Below are 23,299 nucleotides of genomic sequence, written 5' to 3'. Positions count from 1 at the left end.
CAGATCTAAAACCCTCCAGAACGGGCAGCATCCTGGTAAACCTTCTCTGCACTGTCTCCAAAGTATCCATGTCCTTCTGGTGGTGTGGCGACTAGAACGGCACACAATATTGCAAATGTGGTCTAACGAAAATTTTATACAACTGGAACAGAACTTGCCAACTTTCATATTTGATGTCCCAGCTGATAAAGGCAAATGTGCTGTGCAGGTCATTCTGCTAATAACGTGCATTTCATTAACAGAATTGACGAATTGGGGGCAAAGTTTCTATAGTGCAAACATTTAAAGTCTGTGTTGGTTATAATGTGATTCCAGCCCCATTAGTTTAAATCATGTTTCTATTACATGATTTTCTTACAACACTGGGTTGCATAAGAAAGGAATAGCAGTTATAGCAGTTCCAACTGTATGCCTTTTTGACCACCTTATCCACCTGTGTTGCCGCTTTCAGGGATCTGTGCACCTGTACTTCCAGATCCCTCTGTATGTCGATGCTCCTAAGGGTTCTGCCATTTATTGTTCGCACCTGAATTTGCTCTTCCAAAATGCATCACCTTACATTTGTCCAGATTAAACTCCACCTGCCATTTTACTGCCCAAATCTGCAATCTATCTATATTCTGCTGTATCCTTTAGCAATCTTCCTCAATACCTGCAAACCTGCCAATTTTCGTGTCATCCGCATACTTACTAATCAGACCACCTACATTTTCCTCCAGATCATGTACATATATTACAAACAACAAAGATCCAGCACTGATCCTTGTGGAACACCACCAGTTATGGATCTCCATTCCCCGAAAAGCATCCATGGCTACTCTCTGTGTCCTATGACCAAGCTACTTTTGTATCCATCTAGCCAGCCCACCCTAGACCTCATGAAGGATCTTTTATACCAAACTGCCTTAAGGTACCTTATCAAATGACTTACTAAAGCCATTTAGACAACATCCAATGCCCTTCCCTCATCAATCATTCCCTCCTCAAAAAACTCAATCAAGTTGGTGAGATTTGACCTTCTCTGCATAAGCCCATGTTGTCTATCACTAACCAGTCCATTCACTTCCAAATGTAAATAAATCCGGTCTCTCAGTATCTTCTCTGACAGCTTCTCCACCACTGATGTCAGGCTCACCAACCTGTAATTACCTGGATTATCTCTGTTTCCTTTCTTAAACAAAGGAGCAACATTGGCCATTCTCCATTTCTCTGGAAATGAAAGAGGATGCAGAGCTATCTGTTAAGGCCTGAGCTATTTCCTCCCTTGCCTTCCACAGTATACTGGAATAGATCCTATCTTGCCTTGGGGATTTGTCTACCTTAATACATTTCAAGACACCCAACAGTTCTTCCTTCATTATGTTGACCTACTGGAGAGTATTCACATACACTTCCCTAACCTCAACATTCCTCATGTCTCTCTTTTTGGTGAATACTGATGGAAAGTATTCATTAAGGATCTCACCCATTTCCTCTGACTTCACACATTACCTCTCTCCCTTATCCTTGAGTGAGCCTATGCTTTCTCTAGCTGTCCTCTTGCTCCAAATATGTGTATAAAGTGCATTGGGATTCTCCTTAACCCTACTGGCCAAGGATATTTCATAGCCCCTTTAGCCCTCCTAATTCTCCATCTGAGCTCCTTCTTATTTTCTCTACAGTCTCCAAGGACCTTGTCTGTTTTTTAGTTGCCTAGACCTTAAGTATGCTCTTTTTTTTTACTAATTATTTCCCCCATCATCCAAGTTTCTTGACTCCTGCCATTCCTGTCCTGCACTCTAATCGACTGGTCTTTAAAAGATTCCCACATGTCAGATGTGGATTTGCCCTTAAATAGCCGCTCTGAAATAGCCAATCCATATTCTCCAAATCTTGCCTAATTCAATTATAGTTGGCTTTCCCCCAGATTAACACCTTTACCTGAGGTCCACTCTTGTCCTTATCCATAGGTACCTGAAAACTTACGGAATTGTGGTCACTATTGCCTAAATGCTCCCCAAGGGAAACTTTGATCACCTGGCCAGGTTCATTTCCCAATAACAAATCCAATTATACCTCCTCCTTCATTGGGAGAAAGTGAGGACGGCAGATGCTGGAGATCAGAGTCAAAAAGTATGGCACAGGAAAAGTACAGCCGGTCAGGCAGCATCCGAGGTGCAGGAGAGTTGACATTTCGAGCATAAGCTCTTCATCAGGAATCTGGAGGCAGCCCAGGGAGCTGAGAGATAAATGGGAGAGGGGTGGGGATGGGGAGAAGGTAGCTAGAAATGTGATAGGTAGATGAAATGCGATAGGTAGATGAAATGTAGTCCTCCATTTCTGTTTTTCAGCGGCAGCAGCAATTCGAAGAGTGGGAGCTTGCAGCAGGGGCCTGCCGGGAGCAGTGATTCACTGATTTGTGTTTTTAAATTTGAAGTCAGAGAGCAGAGGTTTCTGGGAAAGGAGGGACTTCTTATTTTTATTTCCATCCAGCTATATAAGTCAGTGTTTTCTCAACCCGAAACCCTACGTTCGTAGAGCCTCCCACCTAACCACCTCCTCTAACCTTAAAGACCAGGGACATATCAGGTAAGCGTCTCTTCTTTTTTACTTTGTGATATGGGGACTAGCAGGGATGGCAGTGCAGGGGGAGCAATGTTCCTCCTGCATTTTGTTTGAGGTGAGGGATGGCGTTAGTGTCCCATCCAAGTACATCTGCAGGAAGTGCACCCAACACTCGCTTCTCCAAGACTGCGTTAGGGAACTGGAGCGGGAGCTGGATGAACTTCAGATCATTTGGGAGGCAGAGGCTGTGATAGATAAGAGTTACAGGGAAGTAGTTACTCCTTGGCATGAAGAAAGCTGGGTGACTGTTCGAAGGGGGAGAAAACAGTCAGTGGGGGGATCCCCTGTGGTCATTCCCCTGAAAAAAAAGTATACCGTTTTGGATACTGTTGAGGGAGACAACTTACCAGGGTAAGCAATGGGGCCCATGTCTCTGGCACAGAGCCTGTTCCTGTTGCACAGAAGGGAAGAAGGGGAAGGAGGAGAGTGTTAGTCACTGGGGACTCAATAGTTAGAGGCTCAGATAGAAGGTTTGTTGGGAATGAACGAGACTCGCGGTTGGTGTGTTGCCTCCCAGGTGCCAGGGTCTGTGATGTCTCAGATCATATCTCTGGGGTCCTGAAGGGAGAGGGTGACCAGCCTTAAGTCGTTGTCCATGTAGGTACCAATGACATATGTAGAAAGAGGGATAAGGATGTAAGGCAGGATTTCAGGGAGCTGGGGTGGAAGCTGAGAGCTAGAACAAACAGAGTTGTTATCTCTGGTTTGTTACCTGTGCCACGTGATAGCGAGGCAAGGAATAAGGAGAGGTATCAGCTGAACACATGGCTGCAAGGATGGTACAGGAGGGAGGGTTTCAGGTTCGTGGATAATTGGGGCTCATTCTGGGGAAGATGGGACTTGTACAAACAGGACTTCACTTGAACCAGAGGGGTACTAATATCCTGGGTGGGAAATTTGCTGGTGCTATTTGGGTGGGTTTAAACTAGCTCAGCAGCGGGATGGGAACCGGAGATGTAGTTGCAGTGCACAGGAGGATGAGAGTAAGAAGGACAGGGACAGAATTTCAGGGCCACAGGAATGTGCTGGCAGACAGTGAAGTAGTTTGAAGTGTGTCTACTTCAATGCCAGAAGTATCCAAAATAAGATAGGTGAGCTTGCAACATGGTTAGGTATCTGGGACTTTGATGTTGTGGCCATTTCGGAGACATGGATAGAGCAGGGTGAGGAATGGATGTTGCAGTTTCCAGGGTTTAGATCTTTCATTAAGAACAGGCAAAGCAGTAAAAGAGGGGGAGGCGTGGCCTTGTTAGTCAAGGATAGTATGACGGTGGCTGAGAGAACTTTTGATGAGGACTCGTCTACTAAGATGGTGTGGGCTGAGGTTAGAAACAGGAGAGGAGAGGTCACACTGCTTGGAGTTTTTTATAGACCTCCGCAGAGTTCCAGGGAGGTGGAAGAGAGGATTAGCAAAATCATTCTGGGTAGGAGTGAAAGGAACAGGGTGATCATTATGGGGGACTTTAACTTCCCCAACATTGACTGGAAATGCTATAACTCTAGTACGTCGGATGGATCAGTTTTTGTCCAATGTGTACAGGAGGGTTTCCTGACACAGTATGTTGAAGGGCCGACAAGAGGGGAGGCCACACTGGATGTGGTGCTTGGTAATGAACCAGGCCAGGTGTTTGATTTAGTTGTAGGTGAGCACTTTGGAGAGAGTGACCATAATTCAGTTACGTTTAGTTTAGCGATGGAAAGGGTTAGGTACATGCCACAGGTCAAGAGTTATCACTGGGGTAAGGGCAATTATAATGTGATTAGGCAAGAATTAGGATGCATAGAATGGGGTAGCAAAATGCAGGGGATGCAGACAATGGTAATGTGGAGCTGGTTTAAGGAACAGACATTGTGTGTCCTTGATAGGTATGTCCCTGTTAGGCAGGGAGAAAGTGATAAGGTAAGGGAACCGTGGTTCACAACAGAAATTGCATCACTTGTTATGAAGAAGGAGGAGGCTTATGTGTTGATGAGGCAAGATGGTTCAGATGAGTCGATGGAGAGTTACAGATCAGCTAGGAAGGATTTAGAGAGAGTTAAGAAGAGCAAAGAGAGGACACGAGCAGTCTTTAGCAAATAGAATAAAGGAGAATCCTAAAGCTGAGGAATAAAAGGATGATTAGGGCAGGAATAGGGCCAGTCAAAGACAGAAGTGGGAAGTTGAGTGTGGACCTTGTGGAGATCGGAGAGGTGCTAAACGAATATTTTTCATCAGGTTTCGCTCAAGATATAGAGAACATTGTAGAGGAGAAGAATGAGATACGAGATTTTAGACTAGAAAGGATCGAGTTTAGTTACGAACAGGTGTTATCAATTCGAGAAGGAGTGAAAGTAGATAAGTCCCCTGGGCCGGATGGGATTTTTCCGAGTATTCTCTGGGAAGCTAGGGAGGCGATAGCAGAGCCTTTAGCTTTGATATTTGAGTCGTCACTGTCTACAGGTTTGGTATCAGTGGACTGGAGGATTGCAAATGTTGTGCCCTTGTTCAAGAAGGGCATTAGAGATGACCCAGGTAATTATAGACCAGTGAGCCTTCCTTCTGTTGTAGGAAAGGTTTTGGAAATGATTACAAGAGATAAGATTTATAATCATCTAGCAAGCGACAATTCAATTTCAGATAGTCAAGGGCAGGTTGTGTCTCACAAACCTCATTGGGATTTTTTGAGAAGGTGACCAAGGATGTAGGTGAGGGTAGGGCAGTTGACGTGGTATACACGGATTTCAGTAAATCCTTTGATAAGGTTCCACATGGTAGGCTGTTGGAGAAAATGCAGAGGCATGGAATTGAGGGTGATTTAGCAGTTTGGATTAGAAACTGGCTTTCTGAAAGAAGGCAGCGAGTGGTGGTTGACAGAAAATATTCAGCCTGGAGTCCGGTTTACGAGTGGTGTGCCACAAGGATCTGTTTTGGGACCACTGCTGTTTGTCATTTTTATAAATGACTTAGATGCGGGCACAGGTGGATGGATTAGTCAATTTGCAGACAACACTAAAGTCGGTGGAGTAGTGGACAGTGCGGAAAAACGTTACAGGTTGCAGCGGGACCTGAATAAACTGCAGAGTTGGGCTGAGAGGTGGCAAATGGAGTTCAATGCAGCTAAATGTGAGGTGATTCACTTTGGGAAGAATAACAGGAAGGCAGAGTACTGGATCAATGGAAAGATTCTTGGTAGTGTGGATGTGCATATACATAGATCCCTGAAAGTTGCCACCCAGGTGGATAGTGCTGTTAAGAAGGCATTCAGTGTGTTAGGTTTCATTCGTAGAGGGATTGAGTTCCGGAGCTGCAATATCATGCTGCAACTTTACAAAATGCTGGTGCGGCCACACTTGGAATATTCTGTACAGTTCTGGTCCCCATATTTTGGGAAGGATATGGAAGCATTGGATAAGGTGCAGAGGAGATTTACCAGGATGTTGCCTGGTCTGGAGGAAAGGTCTAATGAGGAAAGGCTGAGAGACTTGAACCTGTTCTCATTGGCAAGAAGAAGGCTAAGAGGGGATTTGATAGAGACATACAAGATTGATCAGAGGATTAGACAGAATAGACAGTGAAAGTCTTTTTCCTAGGATGATGACGTCAGCGTGTACGAGGGAGCATAACTACAAATTGAGGGGTGATAGATTTAAGACAGATGTCAGAGGCAGGTTCTTTACACAGACAGTAGTAAAGGGCATGGAATGCCCTACCTGCTAATGTAGTTAACTCAACCACCTTAGGGAGATTTAAACAATCCTTAGATAAGCACATGGATGATTTTGGGATAGTGTAGGGGAGCGAACTGAGAATAGCTCACAGGTTGGCGCAACATTGAAGGCTGAAGGGTCTGTTCTGCGCTGTAATGTTCTATGTTCGATGAAGGTGAGGGGTGATGATAATAAGTCGGAGTAGAGAGTGAAGCGGATAGGTAGGAAGGAAGATGGACAGGTAGGACAGTTCAAGAGGGTGGTGCCAAGTTGAAGGGTTGGATCTGGGATAAGTGGGGGGAGGCGCGATGAGAAATCGACATTGATCCTGTGTGGTTGGAGAGTCCCAAGGCAGAAAATGAGGTGTTCTTCCCCCAAGGCTTTGGGTAGCTAGAATTTGGCAGTGGAGCAGACCCAGGACTTGCATGTCCTTGGCTGAGTGGGAGGGGGAGTTGAAGTGTTTTGCCACAGAGCAGTGAGGTTGATTGGTATGTGTCCCAGAGATGTTCTCTGAAATGTTCCACAAGTTGGCATCTTGTCTCCCCAATGTAAAGGAGACCATATCGAGAGCAATGGACATGGTAAATGAGGTGTTTGGAGATGCAGGAAAATCTCTGCCAGATGTGGAAGGATTCTTTGGGGCCTCGATTGGAGGTAAGGGGGGAAGTGTGAGTGCAGGTTTTACACCTCTTGAGGTGGCAAAAGAAGTCACTGGGAGATGGCTTCCAGCACATCTCCTCCACTTGCCGCATCTCCGCCCATGAACCCCACCCCCCCAATCTCAATAAGGACAGATTCTCCCTGGTCCTCACCTTCCACCCCACCAAGCTCTGGATGCAATGCATCATCCTCCATCATTTCCGCCACCTACAGTCAGACCCCACCACCAGAGATATATTTCCCACCAGAGATATAGGCCCCAAAGAATCCTTCCATATTCAGCAGAGATTTTCCTACACCTCCAAACACTTCAGCCACTGTGTCTGTTGCTCTCGATGTGGTCTCCTCTACACTGGGGAGAATGGACATCAACTCATGGAACATTTCAGAGAAATCTCCTGGACATGAACCAAACAGCCCCACCTTTCTGTGGCTGAACACTTCAACTCTCCCTTCCACTCCCCAAGGACGTGCAAGGACATGGGCCTCCTCCACCGCCAAATCCTAGCCACCCAACTCCTGGAGGAAGAACACCTCATCTTCTGTCTTGGGACCCTCCAACCACATGGGATCAATGTTGATTTCACTAGTTACCTCATCTCCCCTCTCCTCACCTTATCCCAGATCCAACTCTCCAATTCACCGCCCTCTTCAACTGTCCTACCTGTCCATCCTCCTTCCCATCTATTCCACTCCACGGTCCACTCCAACCTATCACCATCACCTATCACCATCACCCCACCACCTTCATCTACCTATCGCATTCCCAGCTACCTTCCCCCCAGCCCCACCCCCCTCCCATCTCACTTGGGCGCCTCCCACATTCCTGATGAAGAGCTTATACTCAAAACGTCGACTCTCCTGCTCCTCAGATGCTGCCTGACCAGTTGTGCTTTTCCAGCACCACACTTTTTGAACCCCCTTCCCTCACTGGACTATCCATATCGTGTTTCAAAAACGCCCTACAAACACACCTAATAAATTGCTCCCATCCAAACCCTTGGCATTAATGGAGTCCCAGTCAAGATGGGGGAAGTTAAAATCAACCACCACAACAACCGGGTCTAGTAGGGATGCTCTTTAGAAGGTTGGTGCGGACTTAATGAGCCAAATAACCTGCTTCCACACTGTAGGGTTCTATGATTCTTAAAAATATCATATTTGTAACAGTTTGTCGACCAAACTGTCTAGTTCTGTGAGTATATTATTTGTACATAAGATCAAGAAGATTTAATCATAAAAGATTGCCTATTTAGCTGTGGCACCAGCGAGTAGATTGTCATGCCAAAAGTAGTAAAGATCTAAACCTCCCATAAAAGGCTGTGATTATTCAGTCAACTGAAATGTTCAAGAATGTTAATGCAAGCTACTTTGGGTAGTTACAAAGATATGGAACAAAAAGTAAATCAATTGATTTAGGTATGGGTCAGCATGATCTAATTGAATGGCAGAGCAAGTTTGAAAGACTGAATGATCTATTCCTGTTCTTTGTTTCTCTATTCCATGGGACTAAAACAAATAAATGAGTTAACTCCTTTATTCTATACTCAGAGATTATATTAATCACATTAGTCAAATTGACTTGTGATAGCAGAGAATATATACCTCATTTAGCTTGTCTTGCCGTCTCACTTTTACTTCTGGTGCCAGTTCCTCCATTCTCTCAATCTGAAAAAATGTTACAAGAAGAACAACACTTAAAAACTGATAGAAGATGAACAGTAACCATTAATTTCAGGATACTGTTACATTTTGTTATGCGCAGCTTGATATATAAACACTGTCGATGCAGTGGATAGTGTTAAATTATTAAGTCAACATTGCTAATTTTCATGCATGCAAACTGACCATGAAACTAATTTAAAACTGTTTTACACCTGCTAAATATGAGATAAATATCCTTGATATTCCACAAAATTATCATATTTGTAATCAGTCTGACTACATTTGTCAGTGCTTCATATAACAGCAGTTAAGAGTCAACCACATTGCTGTGGGTCCCGAGTCACTCATAGCTCAGACCATCCCTGAAGGACATGAGTGAATCAGATGGATTTTTTTCCAACCATCGGCAACAGATTCGTGGTCATCGTTAATTCCAGATCTTTACTGAATTCAAATTCCACTATCTGCCTTGTTGGGATTCAAACCCAGGCCCCACAGACATTACAGAGGTCTCTGGATTATTAGTCCAGCAATAATACCACTAGGCCATCACTTCCCCAATGCAATGCAATATACTATGTTGTTTCACTCTTAGAACACTGACTTTATGGACCCAAGGAAGAACAAACTTTTAAAGACAAGAGATTCGAGTATGCTTGGTTTTCTGGAAGGTTATCAGCTTAGAAAGTTATCAGTGACCATATTTCTGACTCCATCTGATGAAAATATCAGGCAGAATTAAGTTTAAAAATGTGTCTGCTCTGTTTACTGTTGCAAGGTTGGGTAGGTTCCTTGTAGATTGTGAGGCAGGAAACTAGAATTTAGTGTTTGTAAAGTGTAAGAGGGGAAAGCACTGTGTGATCCTTTTAAAAGATCAGGTACTTTTTCTGTGCTTAGAGATTTAAAATGGATGTCTGTGAGCCACAGATTAAAAGTTTGCAAGTACACAGAGAACCCAAATTGAAACATTTGTATCAAAAGGTTGTACAGTTAGCAGGCCAAGCAACAGTTTTTACCAAGACAACAGGCTTTTGAATTTAGCCAATCAATTTGAACCAGGTACTTAGATACCAAAAACCTATTAAATGGTTTTGACACTTAGGACCAATCCTATTATAAGAAATATTGGTATGCCATCAAGTATGTAAAAGAAGGGGACAGTTGGATGAAGACTCCAGAGCCAGCCACCATTCACAAGAGCTAATGGCCCTCAGCTCTCGAGAATCGTTGACTCTCACAGTGTCCTCTATGTCTTAGGGAAAGCAACATCTCAGTAATAATGTTACCAAGGATACAACTACTGTATATTCCTGACAGAAGAATCGACGGAAAGGCACAGAACATTCCGGAAGACACATAACCCGGCTATAATTTCGAGTGGCTACAATTTTTTTTACGAGGTAAAAACAATAACTGCAGATGCTGGAAACCAGATTCTGGATTAGTGGTGCTGGAAGAGCACAGCAGTTCAGGCAGCATCCAAGTAGCTTCGAAATAGACGTTTCGGGCAAAAGCCCATTCCTGGTGAAGGGCTTTTGCCCGAAACATCGATTTCGAAGCTACTTGGATGCTGCCTGAACTGCTGTGTTCTTCCAGCATCACTAATCCAGACTACAATTTTTTTATATATGAGTTGGATTTGTATTTATTGGGACAGCATATCATTAGAATCTAGATTAATTCAGGAATAGTATTTAGAAGGATTTTATTTGGTTTGTTAATAGTTTAGTTAAATTGTTCACTGTTAGAGTGAGATAAATAAATTGTTACTTGTTGATTTTAAAGTGAGAGTCAGGGATTTATTTTATTAAACTACTATAAGTTGCTGAAAAGCAGGTTACACCACTTTTTACACTCTACACAGGTTACAGGGTGAAATACTCATTTTTGAGTGTTTCGGTTTTAGTTCTCAGAGGATCAACCTCCGCTTTACAATGTTTTAAAACATCTGCTTCCATGCCTGTTGTTCTTTCAATGTTGCTGAGTCATTGTATATGAATGAGGAACGGGGTTCAATTATTTGTTACGAATACCATGTAAATTATTTCCATATTTGGGATTTTTATAAAATTTGAAACAGTCCCTCTTCAGTACTTACACAGGCATTGTGCCACAACTCTTCCACCATTACATGTATGACAGCATCCTGCAACCAGGCTGAACCAGAGCAGTTCATCGACTTCACCCATAACTTCCACCCCACCCTCAAATTCACTTAGTCCATCTCAGACACCTCCATCCCCTTTTTTGACCTCTCCATTTCCATCTCTGGTGACAGTCTCCATACGGCATTTACTATAAACCCACAGACTCCCACATCTACCTGGACTATACCTCTTCCCACCCAGTATCCTGCAAGAACTCCATCCCATTCTCCCAATTCCTTTACCTCCGCTGCATCTGATCGGATGAGGAGACATTCCACCCCCAAGCATCCAGATGTCCATCTACTTTGAACAACGTGCTTTCCCCTATTCTGTACTGCACTGCACTGCATCCCTTCCCAATCCACTGATCTAAACCTCCCCCCCCAAACACAATATAGACTGGGTCCCCCTGTGTCACCTTCCACCCCACCAGTCTCCACATCCAATGAATAATCCTTAAACACAACTGCCAACTCTAACTAGATCCTTGTCTGGGCTACATTATTTTCTCAGGGCACAAGATGTTCAGCACTCAGTTACAAGCTGTCAGCATCAGCAGTTTAACTTGCTTTGTAGCACAGAGGAGAAGACAAGTAGCTTATGAAAATAGAGAGCACTCAAATAGTAAATGTAATAATCAGACAGGGATGAACAGTTTACATGGCAAACACATTGCATGTGCTTTAAGCAAATGACCAGGTGGGAAAAACAATTGAGAAGAATGCTTTGAAGGGTGAAGGGGGACTACAGTCAGTTAATCGGTACCACCACTGTTAGTCAAGGGGCTGATCCTATTCCAGTGCAGTATGCTGGTCATGGTCAGTTCTGCAGGTCAAGGTGCAAACTGTAGATGACACTTAGATCAGTCAGGAAGCTGCTGAGGGATCAGTCGGTGGAATAGACCAGTTTTTTGTGCAATGGAAGAAGGGAGGGATTGAATTTGATGTAAGTGAATGAAAGAGCAGTTAGTGGTAATGCATAAGAAGAAGTGATGAGGTGACAATGAGTTAATAGGAAATGCAAAGAGCAAGAAGGGTCAGTAATTTTGGAGGTGGATGACAGTCCTTGACTTGGCATGATGGATGTGTTAGTGAGGATTGTACTCATCGGTCTTGTGTGTGCAGTGGCAAAGCTAGAGTGAGTGCTAGCCTTTTGCATGAAAGACTGTACAGAGAAAATGGTGGCATCGGTGGGATTCAAATATAGCAAGAGTTTGCTATATTTGAAGCTGGAAAGCCCCAGCAGTTGCAAACGCTTCCATCTCAGTCACCTCAAGATTCCCTTGGAAACACATCCAAGATCCAGTTTATGTTAAAAATTAAGAGCTGCAAAGCAAATTGTAATTCACTTGAATTACAGACAAGGGGGCACAGGTAAAATTCTGAACGGCAACACTTTATTTTAGTTGCTCACACTTGCACAGCTCTAGACAGAGCCCCTTGCAAGTCACTTGACGAGCTCTCTTAAAGGGGAAGCAGCACAACTACATACATAAACCCCCACCCCTTTATTTTAATCAAAACCCCATTAATCAACACAAACAACCATTTAAAAAGATGATACAGGCATTGAAGTCAACATAGGTACACAGTTAGGAATATTTATAAGAACATTAAAAACAATCGTTCCCTAAATAAAAGACATTCTGTCTACAGTTTGTATTGATATGATCAGTCTCTTAGGGGTTGGTGATTCATCTCAGGAACCTTTTCTAGTGCAGTCTCCGAGCACCAGGAAGCTACTGTTGTACTGCAGGCACAGCCCTCTCTGATCAGCTGTTGTCGTCCTTGTGACTGCAGTATTCTCCCCCCCCTCACCCCCCCCCCCCCCCCCACCCCCACCCCCGGGGGAATGGTCAATCCAGGCTCAGAGACTCATGACTCAGTCAAGATCACTGGTCCCAAATGGACCACTCAGTGTTCTGAGGGACCTCCCCGCATTGGTCGGGTGCAGTGATCTGCTGGTTACAGGTCTCATCCAAACCAGTTCATCTCTAGTCTGTACCATACATGACAACAGTCCTGTTTGAGCCACCACCACCGTTGGGATCCATTTCTCCCCAGACGTGTGTAATTCCAGGCCAACCAATTCCTCTTTGGAATACCCTTGACTACGAGGTTCCTGTCTATCTGACCATCTGTCCTTCTGGATTTCGCTTAACCATCTCTCTGGTCTCTCCTGGCGGCAGTAAGTCAGACATGGTTCTAAGCTGGAGATTGAACATTAAGGAAGCTGGCGAACAGTGGGTTGTCATTTGTGCATGTTTCTGAGGAATTCCTTATGGAGGAAATACCTCATGCGGGGGTCAACCTCCGCTTTATAACATTGTAAAACACCTGCTTGCATGTCTGTTGTTCTTTTAATGTTGCTTAGTTATTGTATATGAATGAGGAACTGGGTTCAATTATTTGTTATGAACTGGAGGAATTTGTGCTAGGGATGCCTGGTGAGGTTTTTAGGCCTGCTTCAAGGTTTGTCTAAATCTCTCTGACTGGCCATTTGTCGCAGGGTGACATGTCTGACTCAGTGATTTTCCTCCAGGTACTCCTCGAATGTTTCGACCACAAACTATGGACCACTGTCACTCACACTTGTCTGGGATTCCTAAACCTGACAAATATTTCATCCATTCAGTCTAGTGTTGCTCCTGCTGATAGAGACTTCATGACCACCATCTTGGACCGCTTGGCGTGGGCATTCACAGCCATTCATAGCATCTATCCCTCTACTGATCCTGTGAAATCAACTTGAATCTGCTGCCACAGTGATTGAAGCCACCCCCATGGGTGAAGGGGCAACAATGGCAGCAACTTCCTTACTCATGGATTTGCATGATCCTGCTTTCTCCTTAATCTGGGAGTCCACCTCTGGCCATTAGAAGTAGCTCCTGGCTATCTCTTTCATTCACATCATGCTCAGGTGCCCTTAGTGCACTTGTTCCAGCATCTTTCCTCTTAAAAGGGGAGGAATAACAATTCTCATATCCCACACTAAACTCCTGCTGCCACATTAACGGAATCCTCATATACAGCCCAAAATTGGAGGTTATCAGTCTGTGGTCGGCCAGAAGTACGAAGTGCCTGCTGTAAAGGAAACAATCCTTATTTTTTGACTTATGCATTATTCTGCTCTGGCTTTATTTCTGTTCTTGATGTGAATGCAATGAGCCTTTCCTTTCCATTCAGTAAGATGTGCAACAGTAAAGCTTCAATGCCATAAGGTGAGGCATCACACACTAACTGTAGGGGCATCATTGGGTCACTAATGAAATTTCTAGGACTTGTTTCACCTTCTGGTGAGCCACCTCCTATTCCTGGGTCCATTTCCATAGCTGGCCTTTTGCCAGAACCAATGTAGGGGCTGAACACAGTTGCCAGATCCAAGCCATAATAATGGATAAGCCCCAAGAACAATCTCAGTTGAGACATGTTCTCTGGTCTGAGGGCCTTCATGATGGCCTGCATCTTTTTGGGCACCTTGTGTGAGTGCGTGGGTTTTTCCTCCCACAGACCAAAGGTGTGCAGGCTAGGTGGATTGGCCATGCTAAATTGCCCATAGTGCTAGTTGCATTAGTCAGAGGGAAATAGGTCTGGATGGGTTACTCTTCGGAGGGTCAGTGTGGACTTGTTGGGCCGAAGGGCCTGTTTCAACACTGTAGGGAATCTAGTCTAATCTAATCTAATCAAAACTCCCATCTGTAGGTAGGCCAACAATCCACTTTTGAGAATTTTCTTCCCCCGGCCATCCCCTTTATAGATCTTCTATGAGTGGAAGTGGGTATTGATCCTCACTCAGGGTTGGGTTGACTGTGACCTTAAAGTCACCATGAATCCTCACCGCGTCATCTACTTTTAAGACAGAATGATGGAAGTGGCCCATCCATTGGTGGTTATTTGTTCCAATGCTCACAGATTCACCAGCCATTTCAGTTCTGCTTCACATTAGGCTGGATGGCATATGGTAACCGGATGCATCTTCAGACTCCTAGGCCAAACCACTTCAACTGTAATTTAGCTTTGACTCTTTTCACTTCCCCCAGGGTTCATTGGAATACACCTTTGTATTTGTTTAGAATATCTTCCAAACTTATGTTTAAGTCCACCAACATATTAACCATGCCCCAGTTCAACTTTAATTTTTCCACCTAGAAGCATCCAAATAATGCCGGGTATTTGCGTTTACAACATAAAGTGGCAGTTCGGCACACTGGTCCCTTAACTGTACTGTCACTAGTACACAGCCTTTCAATGGCACCACTTGTTCCATATACATCTGTAGTGTGATCTTGACAGCCTTCAATTCTCCCTGTATACCAATTAGGAATCAGGGAAACTGCTGCACCCATATGCACTTCTATTTTACATGTCTTCCCTCTATTTTGGGAAGAACCCAGAATTAGAGTCATAGAGTCTTATAGCATGAAGACAGGCCTTTTGGCCCAAACTGGTCCAGGCCAACCAAAATGCCCATCCACGCTAACCCCATTTCCTTGAAGTTGGTCTATGTCCTTCTAAACTTTTACTGTCCATGTATTTGTTCAAATGCCTTTTAAATGTTGTTAATGTACCCACCTCAACCACTTTCACTGGCAGCTTATTCCATATGCATACCATCCTCTGTGTAAAAAAGTTGCCCCTCAGGTTCCCTTTTATTCTTTCCCCTCTAACGTTAAACTGATGCCCTCTAGTCTGATTTCCCAATTCTGGGAAAAAAACTGAGTGAATTCACCCTATCCATGCCTCTCATGATCTTATATACTTCTATAAGAACCCCCCTCAGTCTCCTATGCTCTAAAGAAAAAGGTCCTAGCTTTTTCCAACCTCTCCCTATAACTCAGACCGTTGAGTCCAGGCAATATCCTTGTAAATTTCTTCTGTACTCTTCCCAGTTTAATAACATCCTTTCCAGCAAGGTGGCCAACACTGGACACAATATTCCAAGTGTGGACCAACCAACATCCTGTACAACTGCAACATAACTTCCCAGCTTCTATATTCAATGCCCTGACTGATGAAGGCCAGTGTGCCAAAAGCCTCCTTCACTGCCCTGTGTACCCATGACTCCACCTTCAGAACCGTGCACCTGAACTCCAAGGTCCCTCTGTTCCACTACACTCCTTAAGACACAACCGTTCACCATAAAACTCCTGTCTTGATTTGACTTTCCAAAATGCAAGACCTCATACTTATCTATAATAAACTCCATTTGCCATTTGTCGGCCCATTTCCTCAGCTGACCAAGGTCCTGCTGCAACTTCTGATAACCTTCCTCACTGTCCACGATATCTCCTATTTCAGTGTCATCGCAAACTTACTAATCACGCCTTGTACATTCACATCCAAATTATTGATATAATTAACAAACAGCAATGGACCCAGTGCGGACCCCTAAGGCATGCCATTAACTACAGGTCTCCAGTCCGCCAAGCAATTTCCACAATTACCCTCTGCTTCCTACGATCAAGCCAATTGGATATCCAATTTGCCAGCTCACTCTTGTTTTCCATGTGATCTACCTGTGAGAAACAGAGCACACTCACAAATCAATCAGCCTGAGACAAAGCCTTGGAAACAAGAACAATTTATTACAGCCTTGCAAGTACCGGATGCTTCTGTAATCAAGCAGAAATGTGTGTGAAAACAGAACATATTAGCTTTCTTATTCAGTTTACAAGTTGCGAAATCATGCCTCCTTTTTCCCATCCTATCATAAGCCGATTACCTCACTGTTTTTTTTTCTCTAGTTATTTTCTTATCTGGCCATCCTGCTGTCCTTGTCTGCATTCTTTATTCCTTGTTTGTTACAGCTTGTTCTTTTATCCAGTTTCTCTTATCATACTATAAGCTTTACTATGAAATACCCCTGCTGCTTCTTTTTGTGGTCAACTACAACACTTTAAAGTTATTTCCTAGATTAAAACTATTTTCTTTATTTTCTTTAAAGACCCTCTATATTCATTAAAGTCTTAGCCTCAAGTATGCTACATGCTACATGTTACAAGAATTCTGTGACCGTTTGTATAACGTTCCCCTTCCCCTCCCCCCCCAACACTACACCCCCTCACTCATCTGCAAAAACAACATTTCTAATATCCCACATACCCTTCCACGGCAGCCTATCATGTGGTCTTCTCAAAAGCCTTACTGAAATCCATATAGACTACTTCTACCGCCCTGCTTTTGTCAACCTTCCTGGTCACTTTATCAAAGAACTCTAACAAATTTGTGAAGCATGATCTCCCATGCGCAGAGCCATGCTGAGTATTCCTAATCAAACCCTGTCTTTCCAAATGCATGTATATCTTATCTCTCAGAATCTTCTCAAGTAACTTACCTACCACAATTGTTAGGTTTACTGGTCCATAGTTCCCAGGTTTCTCTTTGCAGCCCTTCTTAAATCAGGGCACAACCTTTGCTACCCTCCAGTCTTCCAGGACCTCATCCATAGCTAATGATGGTGCAAAATATCTGCCAGGGCCCCCACAATTTCTTCTCTAGCCTTTTGCGGTGTTCTTGGATATGTCTGGTCAGGACCAGGAGATTTATCCACTTTCATACATTCTAATATATCCAACACCTCCTCTACTGTGATATGGACTGTCCGCAAGATATTGAGAGTGTCAAACTTACTAATCATATTGAATTGATGTTTTGGGCAAAAGCCCTTCATCAGGGCTTCCTGATGAAGGACTTTTGCATGAAACGTCGATTCTCTTTCTCCTTGGATGCTGCCTGACCTGCTATGCTTTTCCAGCACCACACGGTCGACTCTAATCTGCAGTCCTCACTTTCACCCTGTCCCCAAGATATAACCATTAACTTTCCCAAGTCTTCATGTCTTTCCCTGTGGTAAACACAGTGAAGAAAATATTCATTGAGGACCTCACCCATCTCCTGCGTGTCCACTTTGGTCCTTGAGGAGTCCTACTCTCTCTCTCTAATTATTCCTTTTCCTTTATTATACTTAAAGAATCACCCTAATCTTCTCAGCCAAAGCTATCTTGTGCCCCCTTTTCGCCCTCCTGATTTCCTTCTTCAGTAAACTCCTGTATCACCTATATACCTCCAGGGTACACTTCAGCTTCACCCCATACTGTCAGTATGTTGAACAGAAACTTCACTGTCTCTGGGCCTTCTGCTTCTCCCGCAGACCCAACTGACTCCATCCACTCCCTGGTTGGAAGCATGTACCTTATGCCTTGCACTTTAACTCATCTCCTTTAAACACTCCTTCTATTTGTTGAGTTGTACCTGCAATTTCAGGCAATATGACTCACTCACATACACCTGCAGCACTAGGCTTCTTGAGTTCAAAATATCTACTCCTTGTGGCCACTCTTGCCACATTGGCAGCACTCTACGGTTGGTATTGCACTTTGCTGAGTTTCCACTGTTTGATGCACCTGGGAGTTGACAGCCAACTATGTTGCTTCACTGGTGGCCAATTCCATCGAGGTAGCAATTTTAAAAGCTGCCTTGAAATCCAGGTGTGAAAGGCCACAAACCAAATGGTTCCACAAGGCATCTTGGAGGAATCCTTTGAATTCTCAGTGTTCTGCTAATTTCTTTAAGGCAGCCACAAATTGGGCGATGGACTCTGTTTCGTGCTGAACCCATTAATTAAACCACAACTGTTCCATGATCATCAGTGGCTTGGGTGGGAAATAATTTTCTAACACTTCGCATAGCATTTGAAATGTCTTGTTCACATGTTTCTCTGGTTGTACCTGTCTCCTTAAAATTGGGACGTTTGCTCCAAATGGTAATTAAGAAAACTGGTACTAGGATGTCCTCAGCCATTTTGTTCACTTTTAAGAATGAATTAAAGCGTTTGTGTAAGAAGTTCAATCTGACTCTTCATCAAACGATCCAATCACCTTGATAAACATTCCCATGTCGGTCGCTCCCTCGCCCACTGTATTAGCACACTGTTCCTCCATGGTGTCACCCACAGCCTAAGTCTCCTCATGAGCCCTCACCATGATGCCTCTGGTATCTCCCAGGCACATACTCTTCTTCAGCCATCAGTCCAAGTCCCTTCATGACTGCCGCTTTTTAGATTTAGATTACTTACAGTGTGGAAACAGGCCCTTCAGCCCCACAAGTCCACACCGAACCACTGAAGCGCAACCCACCCTTCTCACTCCCTGGTGAGTACCTTCTTTCCTGGCGTTGTCTGCAACCTGAGGCCCCTCACACCCACTTCCCTTGATGTTAACTCCTTAATCCTGTACCGAAATTCCTAAAGTCCAGGCGATGTCTCTGCTGAACACAAAAGTTAGAAACAAAAAAAAATGCATTTGCATACAGTTTGTGGGTCAGATCAACAGTCGTTGCCAGTTGTTAAGTTTGTAACTCGCTGGGAACTAGGAATTATACACAAGGGAGGCACAGGTTTAACTCTGAGCAGGAACACTTTATTTTTAGAACCTCTACAGCCAGCTCTAGACTGACCTCCCAACTCACCACCTTGCGAATCGCCTGACTGGTTCTCTTAAAGGGGCAGCGCCCGAAACACATATATAATACAGATCACAAGAGAAAATTCATTCTGGGCCACCTGGTCATATAAAACCAATAGGGAAATTCAGCCCCTTGACTTCTGTAATCTCCATAACTAAGTCATGCGAAAACGCTGTCGTTTGGCTGGAGTAAGCTGTCTATTTCTCCCAAGCACACACAGGAGTGCAAGACCAACCTTCAGCTTTGCTAAAAGACTAACTGCTCTTTGCTCACAGTCAAATTTTTGTTACATACCAAGATAATTCTGGTTTTCATTACTTGAGCTGCTCAATTGTGGTATTCAAACAGCTAAACTTGTTGACCATTTCAAACTTTTGTCCATTGATTGCAACAGTTGGCTTCACTTACTATTGTTGTAAGGCAGATTGGCACATGATTTCAGTCATTGTGGTGCTTATGGTAAGACCAAAGTTACCACATTCAGATGCTTATGTGGTGCTTATGGTCCATCTGCTGTTGTATTTCTTGTTCTGAACATATAATCTATACTGCACTTCACTAATGTCTAGACCGTTGTGACACAGTGTTAGTGTTCCTTCCTACCTCTAGACAAGAAGGCCTAGGTTCGAGACCCATTTTCTTGGAAATGGATCATAACATGTCTGAACAGATTGATTACAATAAAAAGGCTCCTGGTATTGCTCCCAGTAAGAAAGCAGAAGCTCTGAAGCCTCAGCTCCGCCCCAGGAGAGGTGAGTGCTATAGAGGAAGTAAAAGATCTCTGGGCTAGATGAATTGCCAATTAGAAACAGTAAAAAACATCAGAGGGTTGACAGCTCCTGTGCAATCGCTGGTGCTTCCATGGCCTTCCATGTCCACACTTTCCCTTTTGGGCAAGAAACTGAGCCCCTGGGTTGCTGTTGGGATGTAATGTCCATGAAGCTGGCAGGTTCCCCAAGAAGTGAGGAGTTGTAAAATGGTCTTTATTAGGCCTTTGAATATGCAAATTAGTTTCAATTCTCCTTGAAGCAGCAGATGGTCTATCTGGCACCCTGTCTTTGGAAAGCTTTCCCAGCAATGGACACCTTTGGGGAGCTAATCCAACACAGCTAGTATTTTAATTGGTAATTTTGGTTGGATTCTCTCTTGTTGGCGATGATCATTACCTGGGATGCAATGTTCCTTACTATTTAATTGACTTAAGCCGGAATCTTGTCCACGTTTTACTGTATTTGAAAAGAGACTGATGATACTGAGCATCATGAAGTCATGAGCAGACATCCCATTTCTGACTTAATGATGAAGGAAAGGTCATTGATGAAGTAGCTGAAGACGTTTGGGGCAAAATCACTATCCTGAGAACTCCTCCCAGATAATCGGCTTCCAACAACCATAACTATCTTCCTTTGCGCAACATATGACTCCAATGAGCAGAGACCTTTCCCCGCTCTGATTCCCACTGAATCCAGTTTTGCTGAGGCTTCTTGATGCCACACTCAGTTGAGTGCTGCCTTGTTCTTATTTCACCTCTGGAATTCAGCTTTTTGTCCATTTTGAACAAAGGCTATAATGAAGTCAGGAGCCTAGTGGCCCAAATTGAGTGTCAATCAGCAGGTAATTGTTAAATAAGTGCTGTACAATAGCATTGCCGAAAACACTTTCAATCACTTTGCTGATGACTGGAGCAGACTGATAGAACAGTCATCAGCAAAGTTGGATTTGTCATGCTTATGTGCACAGGATATACCTAGGCAATCTGCCATATGTTGAATAGATGCTCGTGTTGTGACGTACTGGAACTGTTCAGCTAAGGGTGCAGCTAGATCTAGAACTTCAGTACTACTGGCAGAATGTTGCTTTCACAGTGTCTTCAACTGTTTGTTAATGTCACATGGTGGAAAGTTGACATCAATGATACTCGGAATCTCAGAGTGGGCCTTGGTATACAAGTATTCGAGTCTTGTAGTGTCATCAAGTTTAGCATGGTGGTGGTACCACACGTTGTGATGCAGAGTTCCTTAGTCTGAAGGCGAGATTTTGTCTCCAAGAAGATCATATAGTGGTCACTTCTATCAATACTGTCATGGACATTGGCATCTGATCCAGGTAGATTAGTGAGGATTGGCCAAGTACATTTATCCCCTCTTGTTAGTTGCCTTGCCTGCCACAGGCTTAATCTAATAGCTATGTCCTTTAGGTTTCAGCCAGTTCAAACAATCCTGGTGCATCTCAGCCACATTCCTGATGAAGGGCTTATGCCTGAAACATCGATTCTCCTGCTCCTTGAATGCTGTTGTGCTTTTCCAGAACCACACTTTTCGACTCTGATCTCCAGCTTCTGCAGTCCTCACCTTCTCCACATTCGGTAATAGACCATCCAACATTAACATACTGTTTCTGCAGTATGGACCTTCTACAAGATGCACTGCAGCAACTGACCCAGGCTCCTTTGTCAGTGCCTTCCAAACCTGTGACCTATACTAGCAGATAAAACAGATCTTCTCCACCATTAGGAGCAAATGACTGCAGATGCTGGAATCTGAACTGAAAACAAAAAATGTTAATCAAGCAGCATCCACAGAGAGAAAGCGTGCTAACACTAAGTCCAGATGACTCTTCATCAGAGCTGAAATGGAGGGGACAGCATTTATTCAATAGTGGAGCAGAGGGGTATGGAGTGCGAGGGAGAGAAAAGATGTTGACAGTTCAGATTAAGTGATCGGAATGTGAGAACAGGAGAACAATGGTGTGTCTAATTGCCAGACTGGAAAGAACAGACAGTCCCACTGGGTTGGGGGGACAAGAGATAGGGTGACAGAGAATGTAACAAGCAAAGGTAAAAGAAAGGGAAGGAATTGGTTCACAATTTGAAGGTGTTGAACTCAATGTTGAGCCCAGAAGGTTATAAACTGCCCAGTTTGAAGGTGAGATGTTGCTCCTCCAGTTTGTGTTGTAATCCTCTGGAACATCACAGCATGTCCAGGACAGACACGTGGACATGCGAGCAGGACGCTGTGTTAAAATGACCGTCTGGAGATTCAAGACGGTGGCGACCCAGTAGGTCTGCTTTGCTGAGCTCTGCACCAGAATCCAGACAAAGTGGGGCACTCACCCTCCCTTTACTACTTAATGTGCTGGAAATAACCATTTCTTGACCCCTAGAACTATCTACTATCAGTTTAAATTGTTAAGAAAATGACCAAATGGAAGGGAGCACGAGGATTGCATCAGGCAGGGACCTCCCATCCCCGCAACAATGGACACACCCATGGCCGTAGCGTCTGCCTCCGCGACTGCCCCAGGGGACTCACTGATAGAGCACAGCCTGATCTCAAGTCTGTGAAACTCCAAGAGAAGATTGATTCGTTGATGGAGGAGACCTGGGCAAGGCTTGAATCAATCTTGGTCACGCTGCAGTGTGTCAGAAAGGCAGAGCAACTGGCCACAGCTTCCAAGACTGCGGTGGAATCCTCGGCAGGTCAGGTTCAGGCCCTGGAAAGGTGAATGCAAGCCTTGGCGGAGCAGCTCGTCAGAAGAACATCCATTTGGTAGGGCTTCCTGAACGGGATGATGAAGGTCAGCTTGTCAGCTTCTCGGAGCAGTAACCCCGCAGTTTCTGAGGCTGGAAGTCGAGATAAGGCAGATGTGGGTCGAGCAGGCACACTGGGTCACAGTACGCAGGCCCGAATCGGACCAGTGCCCCCACCCGGTCCTAGTGCGACTCCCAGCACTACAGAGATAAGCAAATGCTGCTGGAAGCCCCGAGAGCACTGGGGAAGGATCCTCAGGCTCTGATATATAAAGGATCACAAATGATGCTTTTCCAGGACTTCTCTCCGGTCGTGATTCGCAAGAAGAAGGCCTTTTTTTGAGGTAAAAAGGCAGCTGAGGGACTTGAATATTCAGTATTCCATCAGATATCCGGTGATACTGCATTTCAGCCACAGAGGGTCCGTGTTCAATTTTGATTCACTGGAAAAGGCAAATGTCTTCTTGGATGCTTTAAAATAGACTGACTGGCTTGAATAATCATGTTTATTCTGGTTTTTTGTCTCTGTAATTTGCCTGATTTAC

At 44.2% G+C, this 23,299-nt stretch overlaps 1 protein-coding gene across 2 annotated transcripts in view; it reads right to left on the bottom strand.

Annotated features, from left to right (window-relative positions):
* The window catches only part of LOC140483094 (uncharacterized), a 130,384-nt gene that overhangs the window by 23,784 nt on the left and 83,301 nt on the right, over window positions 1-23,299 (bottom strand). For both annotated transcript variants that reach the window (XM_072581032.1, XM_072581033.1), the window contains exon 7: window positions 8,557-8,619. In XM_072581032.1, the coding sequence (XP_072437133.1) occupies window positions 8,557-8,619 (63 nt within the window). The remainder of the gene's footprint in view (window positions 1-8,556; window positions 8,620-23,299) is intronic.

The sequence above is a fragment of the Chiloscyllium punctatum genome, chromosome 11 (assembly GCF_047496795.1).
Source record: "Chiloscyllium punctatum isolate Juve2018m chromosome 11, sChiPun1.3, whole genome shotgun sequence".
In the NCBI taxonomy this organism is placed as follows: domain Eukaryota; kingdom Metazoa; phylum Chordata; class Chondrichthyes; order Orectolobiformes; family Hemiscylliidae; genus Chiloscyllium; species Chiloscyllium punctatum.
Note: the sequence above shows the minus strand (reverse complement) of the source record. Positions and strands in the feature narration are given on the sequence as shown.